General features: G+C 50.4%; 1 protein-coding gene across 1 annotated transcript in view; it reads left to right on the forward strand.

Annotated features, from left to right (window-relative positions):
• Positions 1–1,786: 1,786 nt before the first annotated feature.
• Positions 1,787–12,256, forward strand: part of SETD2 (SET domain containing 2, histone lysine methyltransferase) — a 51,886-nt gene continuing 41,416 nt past the window's right edge. The window contains exon 1 of the mRNA XM_041714277.2: positions 1,787–2,218. Coding sequence (XP_041570211.2) covers positions 2,181–2,218 — 38 coding nt within the window. The 5' untranslated portion in view covers positions 1,787–2,180. The remainder of the gene's footprint in view (positions 2,219–12,256) is intronic.

Below are 12,256 nucleotides of genomic sequence, written 5' to 3' on the forward strand. Positions count from 1 at the left end.
CCTTTTCCTTGTAATGATCCGATCCCAGAGGTTCCAAAAGCTGCTGGGAATTCAGGCCAGGCTGGATTTCCCAGGAAAATGCTTCCACAGGACTGGAACTAAACCTTCCTGTGTCCTTCCCTATATCCACCCCTCCTCTGCTTCCCACTTTATCCCTGTGGGTCCCTCCTGTCCACACCATGCTCCCAAATCTGGGAAAATCCCAGAAATCTCAATATTGGAAGCTGTAACTGTGGTTTGGAGGATTCCATGTGAACACACATCCCAGAAGCAGCTGGGTTTCCTGAAGTGGAGCTCTCCCAGGGACTGGGAAGATGGGAAATGACCTGTGAAAGGAAAAAGAGGGGGTTTAGTGATTTTTTAGGGGGAATGGGGCCTGGAGCAGCCCCAGGGATCTGATGCCAAGGGGTGCTGGTGTCCAGGTGTGATCCTGGGGGTGATCCCAGTGTGATGCTGAGAGATCCTGGTAAGTTCCTGCCTGTCCCTGAGTGATCCAGGTGTAGCCCTGGTGATCCCGGCAGTCCTGCAGCTGATCCGGGTGCGACCCCAGTGATCTTCCACCTGCTCCTGGTGAGATCCTGAGGATCCCAGGGGTGATCCCAAGGAGATCCTGCAGCCAGTCCTGGTGTGGCCCCAGGGGATTCCTGCTGAGATCCCGGGAATAGCGTGGCCAAACCTGGTGTGGCCCTGGTGATCCCAGGGGTGAGCCTGGTATGGTCCTGGTGATCCTGGGGAGATTTTAGTGATCCGATGGCTGATCCTGGGAGTGATCCAGGTGTGATCCTGAGGAGATCCTGGTGGTGCAAGGGCTGACCTGGAGGAGATGCTGGTAGTGCAGGGCTGACCTGGAGGAGATCCTGGAGGTGCAAGGGCTGACCTGGAGGAGATCTTGGTGGTACAGGGCTGACCTGGAGGAGATCCTGGTGGTGTAGCGTTAACCTGGAGGAGATCCTGGTGGTGCAAGGGCTGACCTGGAGGAGATCCTGGTGGTGCAAGGGCTGACCTGGAGGAGATCCTGGTGGTGCAAGGGCTGACCTGGAGGAGATCTTGGTGGTGCAGGGCTGACCTGGACGAGATCCTGGTGGTGTAGCGCTAACCTGGAGGAGATGCTGGTGGTGCAAGGGCTGATCTGGATGAGATGCTGGTGGTGCAAGGGCTGACCTGGAGGAGATCCTGGTGGTGCAAGGCTGACCTGGAGGAGATCCTGGTGGTGCAAGGGCTGACCTGGAGGAGATATTGGTGGTGTAGCGCTGACCTGGAGGAGATGCTGGTGGGCTGACCTGGACGAGATCCTGGTGGTGTAGCGCTAACCTGGAGGAGACCCTGGTGGTGCAGGGCTGACCTGGAGGAGATGCTGGTGGTACAGGGCTGACCTGGAGGAGATGCTGGAGGTGCAGGGCTGACCTGGAGGAGATCCTGGTGGTGTAGCGCTAACCTGGAGGAGATCCTGGTGGTGCAGGGCTGACCTGGAGGAGATCCTGGTGGTGCAGGGCTGACCTGGAGGAGATCCTGGTGGTGTAGCGCTAACCTGGAGGAGATCCTGGTGGTGTAGTGCTAACCTGGAGGAGATCCTGGTGGTGCAACGCTCTCCTGGAGGAGATCCCGGCAGTCCCACGGCTGATCCCAGTGTGCCCCGCTGACCCCTTCCTGGATCTCGGTGGGACCCCGTGACACCCAGGCTGATTCCGGCGTGCCCCCGGCGATGACCTGGAACGATCCCAATATGTTCCCAAGCAAGTCCCGGTGGCCCCGCGGCTGATCCCGGTGGGATCCCGGTGGCCCCGCGGCTGATCCCGGTGGGATCCCGGTGGTCCCGCGGCGGATCCCGGTGGGATCCGGGTGGCCCCGCGGCGGATCCCGGTGCCGGTGCCCGCCGTGATCTCGGCGGCGATCCCGCCGTGTGCCGCGCGGGTTCCCGGCGGGGCCGCGGCTGCTGGCGGCTCGGGCGGGCGCGATGCCGGCGCGCGGCGGGGCCCGGCGGCCGCTCCCGGAGGGCTCCCGGCGCTGCGCGGTGCCGCGGGAGGAGGAGCCGGCGGCCGGGGCGGATCGCGGCGGGGCCGGGCCGGGCTGGGCGCGGGTGGCGGGGGGGCCCCGCCGGACCATGTGAGGAGCCCCGACGGGGCGAGCGGGGCCTCCCCGGCCTGGGGGCACTTGCGGAGCCCCGCGCCCGCCCACCCACCATGGGGGATTTCTACGACCCGGAGCACCCCACGCCGGAGTAAGCGCGGGCCCTCCGCGGCCTCGGGCCCGCCGGCACCGCGCGGCCGCCGGGCCGCTGCCCTTGCCCCTTCCCATTCCCCTTCCCGTTCCCCTTCCCATTCCCGCTCCTTTGCCGCTTCCCTTTCCCCGTCCCGCCGCCCTCCTCCTTCCCGCCGTCCTCCCGCCGGTCCGGGGTAGGCCGCGCATCCCCGGCCTCGCGTGATGGCCGCGGCCGGGGCGGGCGCGGGGAGGGCGGGCGGGGAGCGCGGGGAGCGGGCGGCGGGAGCGGCCGCGCCGGGGGTGCCGGGCCTGCTCCGGGGCTGCATCCCCGCTGCCCCTGCCCGTGTCCCCTTCCCTGTCCCGTCCCTGCCCGGGGGTGCGCGGGGGGAGCCGGGCGGAGCGTGCGGACGTGTCCCGGCCTCCCCGCGGGGCCATTTTTCTGTACCTTCTTTATTATTATTGTTGTTATTAATGCTGTTTTTCCTAGTTACCGAGACTCGTCTTGGTTTTACCCCTGGAATTCTCTCCCCTCGGGCGGCCCTTGCCCTGACCCCATTTTCTGCCAGGAGGAAGGAGCCAGGGAAGGGGGAGCAGCCTAATGGCCGGGAACTCTGGTTCTCCTTTGGAGGGGGAATTTCACCAACCCACCCCCTTGATCCCGCCAGGGCCTCCGGCTTTATCGCCTCTCCTGAGAAGTCACTCCGTCCCTGCTTGGTTTCTCCCCCCACACCCGTTTCCCGCTGGTTCTCAACGCTATTTTTACATTTTTAGACTTCCTTGGCGAAGGATTCAAGGGCTCCATAAACTTTGCCAGCTCTGGGGTGGAAGGAGCAGACATCTGGCATGGAGCACCCTCCAAGCAACGGCCGGATTGGAGGCAAAATAAAAATGGTGGTTTTTTTTGAGCAGGGACAGCAGAGCAAACCTTTTTTTGGATGAGTTCTGCCCGTGCCCACCTGGAGCAGCTGAGGAACAGCTTCCCCTTGTTGCAGCTGAAACGGTGCTGGTGGCTGAGCCTTCTAAAATTAGCGAGGAATGGAGGCTTTCCTTTGGAATCCAGGTTGTGTTTTGCCAGACGTGGCTCCTGGGATGGGAGTAAATCCTGGTGGGATGATCACTTCCCAGGAGACCCTCTGGGTCCAATGGACTCTTGTTCATCCCAAAACTTTTAGGTTAATTCAGGTGTTTTACCTTTGTCATTTGGAGCCTGTGGAGAGACCCTTATGCCTGGGATTGATCTGGCACTTGGAATTTGGTGTCCAAAATTGTCCACGTTGTCTCATGTCGCTGTTTGTTGTCTAAAAATGTTCAGTGGCACCAACCTGGGCTGTTGGAAGGAGCTGGAACGACTCCTCTAACGACTTTTTAATGGAATTATGGATTAATTGGCCTGATTTTGGGGTTTCCTTGGGGTGGCTGTTGCGTGTTGGGACTCAGAAAGTTTTTGGGAGCTGTCCTGGTGTTTTTAGGGTTGTTGTTTCCCCATCCCCACCTCGAATCCCGGCGTTCCGTTTGTTAGTGGCGTGCCTTAATTTGGATGTGCTTTTCCCAGCACAGAACTTTTACCTGGAGAAAGGGATCCTTTGGGATAATTGGTTGAAGGTTGTTAGGAACATCTGAGGATCTGTTGGGTGTTTGGGAAGAGTGGAATTCAAATGGAGCCGTGCTGCCTGTGGGATGTTTGTGGCTTCCCCCATTCCGTTCCCACCGCGGGGTGGGATGAGGAGGGGTGTGCAGGGCTGGTTTTTTGGGATGAGCTGCTTTTGTAGCTCGGAACGTTGGGATTGTGCTGCTTGGAGAGGTTTGATCAGAGCCTGGTGAATCTTCATGCTCAACCTTACTTTTCCTGGGAATTATTCCCTGGATGGTTTGGGTGGGAAGGGGCCCTAAGGATTGTCTCATCCCCGTGCTGCCATGGCAGGGACACCTTCTACTGTCCCAGGCTGCTCCAAGCCTGGCCTTGGACACTTCCAGAGATGCTGCTGAGCTGGAGCTCCAGGCTGGCCGGAGAAGGTGGATGCTGAGCCAGGAGCTGAACGATGGCTTTTACTGGAATTTTCCTGTAGGAAAGGAACTCTGGCTGGCTTTTACCTCGAGGGTCGCTCTCTGTGTCCACTTGTCAACCTGGGAACTTCGGTGTCCAGCAGAACCAGGTCTCCTAGACTTTTTGGATGCTTAAATTTGGGCCAGCCCAATTCTCAGAGCTCAGAGGTGCCACCACATTCCACATGGAGCTTTTCCATGGAGTTGCCATGCTGGCCTGGATCTGCTTAGAATCCCAGACTGGTTTGGGTTGGAAGGGGCCTCAAAGCTCATCCAGTGCCACCTGTGCCATGGCAGGGACACCTCCCACTGTCCCAGGCTGCTCCAAGCCCTGTCCAGCCTGGCCTTGGGCACTTTCAGGAATCCAGGGGCATCCACAGCTTCTCTGGACAAGCTGTTCCTGATGGACACGGATGGATGTTTGTATCCTGCTGTGAGCAGAAGCTACTTCATCTCTTGTTGCTGCTGTTTCCTGGAAGAAGATTCCAAGATCATCCCCATCCTGAGGGTGCAGGAACCTCTTGGATCAGTGACACCTCCATGATAGGACAGAATTCATACTCCAAGGATTTCTTTTCCTCATGTTCGTCTCTCATCATGGAAATTACATTTATCCATCTGCTTCTGGAGACCTCCCCAGCAGGAATTCAGCTCCATTTTGGAGGAAGAAGCTTTTCCAGCCATCCCGGTGATCCTGGTGGGACTTGCTGGGTGGTTTGGAGGGTTGGGATTTAGGATCAGACTATGGAATATTCTGTTGGTTTTGTTACCATGACCCAATATGGATTCAGGCAGTCTGGAACTCCAGGTTTCTTGGTTGTGGCTGTTCCTAGGAATTTTTTTTTGATGCTTATTGGAGCTGTAGAGTCTCCCAGGCTGTTCCCTGTTGGTGTCACTTTGGGATGTTTTTTTCTGGGAATTTGGATTATATTTTCTGCTTTTCCCTAAGGAAAACCATCCATAAGGTTGGTTCCCTCGGCACAAGCTCCTGGCCAAAGTGCTGTGGTTAAACACCCACATTTAGGTCCTGGAGCATGTTCCAATCCACCTGGGAGATGCTGAGGGGAGGGAAAGGCTGTGTTTTCCACCTTCATTTCCCTTGGAATGCTCTTCTCCTTTATTAAGGAAATTAATGATGGTCTGTGGGATGGGGAGAGGAAAGGGAGAAGCTTGACTCTCACTGCTTGAGTGTATCCATGCGTTTTCCAGCTTTAAAGTGTCTGGAAACTTGGATTATTTAAGGAAAATTCACTTTATTTGTCTGGCCTTGGGAGCCTGAATGGGGAATTTGGGATCCTTACCTGGGACATTTCCAGGAGTGGGGCAGCTGGAGCTTCTTGGGGCAGCCTGTTCCCAGATGTGCTGATGGAATTTTAAATATAATTTGGATATTTAGAAAGAAAGAGAGGATTTATCAGCACCTGTTTTTAATGGGCATTTTTCCTTCCAGAATTTTAGAACTCCTTGAGGAAAAGTCTTGAGGACGTCTCAGTGTGGCTCTGGTTGATGGAGTGTTGGTAGAACAGGTTATTTTCTTTTTCCTTGATTTTTTTTTCCTAACTTTTCCCATTTTTTGGAGTTAAACTTCTCTAAAAATGCTCCATCCCTGCAGCTACACCACTCCTTCAGCTTTTTGGGATCCACACCAGAGGCTACAATCCCTGGGAATGATGTGGAGGTGGATCTAAAACTCAGGAGAATATGAGCCAGGAGTCAAAATTTGATCCCAAAATATTGATGTGAGGAAGAGGCTGGCTCAGGAAGGAGCTGGAGCTCCTTGTGGAGTCTCATTTCCAGTGGGTTCCCTCTGGATTGCTCCAAGATTTTACAGCTTCCACAGCATCTTTGTAATTCCCTTTTCCCCTTCCTGTTTGAAATGCAGCAGTGGGAGTTTTCCAGCTGGAAATCCAGAGTGTGTCATTCCCAGGTAGCAGGAAATAATTATAATTCCCAGCTTTTTGCAGCTGGAAGTCCAACAGGAAAAATCTCCAGAGCCTGGTGCTTGGTGTTTGCCTGCACAACCCATTCCCAGATTGGAATTTTATGGCAAATTTCTGGTGTAAAGGAGCATGAAAGGGATTTATTCTCTCCTGTGGAATTGAGAGCAATTCCCAAGGTGTCCCTGCTCCTGCTGGGCAAAATCCCAGGACATTTAACTTCAGCTATAATTAGGTAAGAAATAAATCCTTGGAGAATTTTTATTTATTTCTATTTATTTCTATCTATTTTTATTTATTTCTGTCAAAGGAGTGACTCTGAGCACAGCCAGGGCCTTGCAACGTTCTGTTCCTTATTTTTTGGGTTGCAGCTGCTCCCCTTTGGAATGGGATTTTAGGATCACCTCATGATTGGGAATTGCCTTCCTGTTAAATTTGGGATGAGTTTGGGCTCCGAATGGGATATTTGGGCCTTTGATCTGGTGAATTTTGGGAATATTTGGTGTTGCACGTGTGTGAAGTAGGAGGTGGTGACACTAAAATTTCATGTTTTTGCCTCAGTGTGAGCCTTGGGATGGAGGGGAATGGATGGCTTCTTTTTTATTTTTTTTGGGATGTTGGGAATGGGTGCCACGGATCCATCTGTGTTCCCAAAGAGAGAATTCCTTGTTTTCCGGGCATTTTGGGAGACAAAGGTGCCGTGCAGTGCCTGGGGGGGTGATGTCATTCAGGCTCCATAAGATCCCGCTTGGAATTTGCTGCCCCATTCAGGGAAAATCCCCCGGGATGGGGATACCTGATAGGCCAGGGGGGTGATGGAGGGCTGGAAATTCCTGGATTTTCCGGGAAAGCAGCAAGTGCTGGATGCTGGGGGCCATTCCTAAATCCTCCCCCTTTGAGGGAGGGGCTTGCTTTGCTGCTCTGAGGAGTTTTTTTCCCTGATTTGTAGCACAAATCCCAAATTCTTTGCTCAGTTCAGGTGGAGCCTCAGCACCTCTGCATGCCCAGGTGCTGGGAATGAATCCCAATCTCTGGGAATGAATCCTCATCCTTGGGAATATCTCGGTAGCAACAATTGTGAGTAAACTAGAATTTTTATTATTACTTGTTTTATTTTAAAATCCCCAAATTCCTCATGTTTTCAGGTTCCAGGACTTCCTCCTGAAATCTTTTTCCTGCTCAAACCTATTTTAACTTAAATCGAGGAATTTACAAAGAGCAACTTAAAAACAGCAACTTAAACACAGGAACTTTGTCTGGGCACAGATAATTTTGGGATTTGAGCAAAATGCTAAAAAAAAATATATATATATATTTTTTTTTCCCCTACTATTCCCACTGATTCAATTTTCAGTCCTGGAAGTGGCTTTGTGCTGGTTGCGGAAACGTTTTGGTGGTGGAACTGAGCCTGAGCTCTAAATCTGGCCTAACTTTGGCTTTAGGATGGTTTTAATTTGAATGAGGAATGGTTAATAATGGAGGAAAATCCAGAGTGAAATGATGCCCTTGGCTGCTCTGATCCCACACCTGTGTCCAAAGTTTCCATGGAATTTTGGATGTAATGTGGATTTGGGGGTTCTTTGTACAGCTGGATTTTAATGTGTGTTTTGGGGGTTCTTGGTGCCATTCCCACCTGTCCATCCCTCCCGTGGTATTCCACAGGGAGAGATCCATGGGAACCCACCCTGGAGGTGCTGAACTGCATTTGTGTGTGGATCCAGCCCCACCCTTCCCCCTGCACCCTGGATGGACTCAGGGATGTGCCCAGATTTCAGGATTTAATTTGGGAAAATGCACTTTTCCCTTTTCCCTTTTTGTAGGGTTTTTCCTTGGAAGGCTCTTTGTGCCCCAGGAGGGATTTGGGGCAGGGATTACCTGGGAAGTGACCCCGTGGCCATGTGATTTATGGGAAGGTGCTGACTCCCAAAGCTGCTGCTGGAATCTCCTTCCCTGCTCCCAGAGGAGGAGGGGAAAGTTTTCCAAGAGCCATGCTTTGAATTCCAGCGGGGATTTGTGCCTCTATTTTAGGTCCCATCCCACTTCCACCCCCATCCTCATCCTCACCCTTCCATCCTCCTCCCTTCCCTCCCTGTGCCAGGTGAATCCTTTTCCCATCCTCCATGGGAGCAGCTTTGCTTTTCCTGATTCCTGTCAGGATTTCAAGTGGAATTTCTTCCTTAGGTGTGCCCTGAGCAGAAAGGGAAAAGCAGGATTTGGGGGGAGTTTGGGAATTTTCAGGCAGCTGGGAGAAGGAGCAGAGAAACTGGATATTTTTTTCTTTACTGGATTTTTTTCCTGGAGCACATCTTGACTCTCTAAAATCCTAGAATTATGGAATAATTCCATTATGGAATAAATCCTAGATAAATGATGGAATAATTACTAAATGAAGTCACTCAGCCCCTCCTGATTTTTATAAATGAAAGGATAAATCCCTATTTTCAATACATTTGTCTCCTTCTTTACCTGGAATATCCAGTCCTCCCTGTTCTTTCCTATTCCAGCACAGGAGAAATGGTGTCACTTCCCTTGCTCCAAACTTCCAGCTCCAAACCCTCAGTGGGGATGTCTAAACCAGGAATTGGGGATTTTGGGAAGCAGGAGAGCTGGATTTGGGGATTTTGGGAGGTACCTTGACCTCATTTCCTAGGAAACTCAGCTTGGATTCCACCTCCTGGTTAAATAAGATTTTTTCCAGGGATTTTCCCTCCTCATGTGAGTGCTTTTGCCTTTCCACTCTCCATGGGTTTTTTTTTTTGGGAAGGAGCAGAATTGCCTGTTACCTTGCCAACTTTTTTCCTGCCTGTCCCTTCTCCATTTGCACTGTGGTGTTTTTGGGATCAGGGACACGTTGGGATATTAAAAGCCCAGTGCTCTGCACAAAAGCCTTCCCAGGAATTCCATTAATATTCCATTAAACACAGGGACAGCTGCACTTCTGTCCTTGGTTTTTTATCCCACCTTAGGGATTCATAAACAGAGGAGCAAAGGCACTTCAGGCCTGGGAATGTTCCAGCAAATCCTTCCGTGTGGAGGATGGAAATAAACTGAGGGGAAATTTGGGATAGATGCGTGGAAGGAATTCCTGGCTGTGGGGGGAGTGAGTTTTCCCAGAGAAACCATGGATGTTGCATCCCTGGAGGTGTCCAAGGGCTGGGAACAGTCTGGGGTGGTGAAAGGAGCTCATGGCAGGGCTGGGAATGGGATGAGCTTTAGGGTCCCTTCCATTCTGGAATTCTGGGATTCTATCAGCAGAGAGGGAATTTCCTCCTCAGCTTCCAGGGAATTGCAGCCCCAGCAGAAATCCAGAGGTGCAGCTCTCCATCAGCATCCAGGAAAAACGGTAAAACCCACCTGGATAATTCCTTTTGGGCTTCAGGATCCTGTTGGAATTCCAAATTTCCAGCTGAGGTTTTGGTTTGGTTTGTTGCCTTCCAGTTTCCTGCTGTGGATGAGGGTGATGATCCATGGAATTCCAGCTGCATCCAGGATATTTCAGGCTAACCCAGCCTGAACAAAACAGGTTAAATCCCAATTTCCTGAGCTGAGCTTCCCTTTCTTTGGACATTGTGGTGGCTTTCAGATGGATCTCTGTGAATTCCTGAGCTGAATTCCTGCTGGGAATGGGCCTTTTCAGCTCCCAGGGCTGTTAGGCTGCTGATACTTAGATAAGAAAAGCCCCAAGCTTCCACATTTTAAAGGGAAGAAAAGAAAAAAAAAACCTCAGTATTTAGGGGAGATGAGGCTCCTAAAGTTTTGTCTTTTAGACTTTAGAAGCCTGAGGGCGTTTTTTTTTGTTGTTTTTTTTTTTTTGGCTCCTTTTGCATAAGGAAAACCAGGATAAAATTCCAATTATTGTGTGGGTTGCACTTAAAAAAGAGAAAAATCTCCAGCTCAACCTGTTGAAGCACCAAGAAATGCTGGAGCTGCTGAACGCTGAAATTTAAAAAAAATTTTACTTTTTATCACCATTCCTGTGAGAAAATTGGGATGTTTCCATCAGGAGAGAAGCTGATAAAGTTTAAATATAAAAAGTTTTCGTCAAGATATATGTAAGGTCAAAATATATGTAAGGAAAATTCAATGTAAGAAATTTTGGTGGAAATGTGGCCTCAAATAAATAATTTTGGTTGAAATGTGGGTCCATATTAAAAAAAAAAAAATTGATAGAAATGTGACCCATGTAAAGAATTTTGATATAAATGTAGTTCTGTAATCTTAGAAAAGCTTTTCCTGGCATTTAATTGGTGCTTGATTTTTGTTTTTTAACAAAATGAACACCTCAAACTGCTGGAAACAGATCAAAGGTGGTGAAGCTTCCTGGTGGTGGGGTTATTTTTTTGTTCTTTGGTTGATTTTGTGGTTCTTTAAGTTATTTTAAAAATTTATTCAGCACTTCTCAGAGTGTTCAGTTTTATTTTGGGTGTCACCAACTCTTTTCTGCTGACTTTCCCAGGAAGGAGCCACAAAAGTGCAGGAATTCCGTGTTCACTTTCATCCCAGTTCTATTTTTGGTGCCTGCAGGGAGCAAGGTGCAGCTGAGGGAATTGTTCCAAACCTGTGGAGCTGGAAAAGCCCTGGGTTACGTGTTGGGATGGATCCCGAGCTTTGAGCAGGGGGATTTTATGTAACTTCATCCCAGCGTGGGAGGAATTTGGCACAAGGATCCTGAGGGAACGGCAGCGCCTTCCCTAATTTTGGAATTCTATTTTTATGTTTTTATTGGTTTTTTTTTTATTTTTTATTTGGGGAGAAGGAAGAGGCTGGAAATGAAATGGGATCCATAACCCTGCTTTTAAGAAGGTTAACACCTTTTATTTTAATTGATGGAATCTCAGAATCCCAAATGGTTTGGGTTGAAATGGGATCATCCTGTCCCACGCAGGGACACCTTCCACTATCCCAGGCTGCTCCAAGCACTGTCCAACCTGGCTTTGGACACTTCCATGGATGGGGATCTTCTGTTTCCTCTCTTTTTCCTGTGGCATTTTCTGGGATTTGAAGGATCCCAACTCTCTTTTCTTCTTGTCATTAATTATCCTTGTTATTACTTATAAATATGAAATTTAATTAACCTCTCTCTTAGTATACAGCTGATTAAAGATGGATTTTTGTGTATAAATAGAGTTATTTTTGCCTTAGAACCCTCAGTTTCCACCTGGTAGTCGTAATTCTCTGCTGCATCTGCTCAGGAAGTCTGGAAAATCTTCCTGGGATCACTGAGGTTGGGAAAGACCCTTCAGTCACCAAATGCAAGGTTTTTGTTGAGTTTTGACCCCACAAAACCTCAAACCCAAACCACGTGAGGCTTCCTGAAAGTCCCAAACTCCTCTTTTGGTGATCCTGAGATTGAAAGCTCCTTTTAGGCCTTAATTCCAGTCAAAGTGGTGCTCTTGGAGAGCTGCTGAATCTGTGGGATTTGGAATTCCTGCCTTGCCTGACCCCATTGAATCCCGTCCTCACCCTCAGGCCGGAACTCCGGGTTCAGGTTTCCTTGATTGAATCAAACCCTGTTGGGAATAATTTTTGGTCTTTTAATAAGCTGGGTCAATTAGATGGGATCCTTTGGAGGGGCAGGAGAATATTCCTGAGGGGGAAGTTCTTCCCAGCACTTCCCTTTGTTCCTGGTTCCCAGTTGGTGATGGTTTCAGTGGGGACGTGGGTGGTTCTTGTGCCGTCACCACGTCTGCGTTGCTCCGAAATGAAAATTTTTTCTTCCAGGATTGGGTATTTCTCATTGAGGTGGAATCTGTGAACTTTTCTGTGGGAAATCTTTGTCACCACAACGGTGCTGAATAAAAGCTGGTAAAATGTAGGGGAATTCCAGCCCTGAGCTGTGTCAGAGCGCTGGAGAGGGGTTTTGGGATCTCTGGTAGATCCATGACAGAGGAAGGGTTGATGTCTTGCCTGAGGTGTGTTAGTAGGGCCAAGAAATTCCCTGATACTCTCCAAGGAATTGAGCAAAGCAAGGAGAGGGAGTTGTGTTCCTGTTCCTTCTCCTTCCCTGAGGAGAAATGACTTCGCTGTGGGATCGGAGCAGAAAACTTGGGAAGAGTGGAAAATTGGGAGAACCCAAC

The sequence above is a fragment of the Taeniopygia guttata genome, chromosome 2 (genome assembly GCF_048771995.1).
Source record: "Taeniopygia guttata chromosome 2, bTaeGut7.mat, whole genome shotgun sequence".
Classification (NCBI taxonomy): Eukaryota; Metazoa; Chordata; class Aves; order Passeriformes; family Estrildidae; genus Taeniopygia; species Taeniopygia guttata.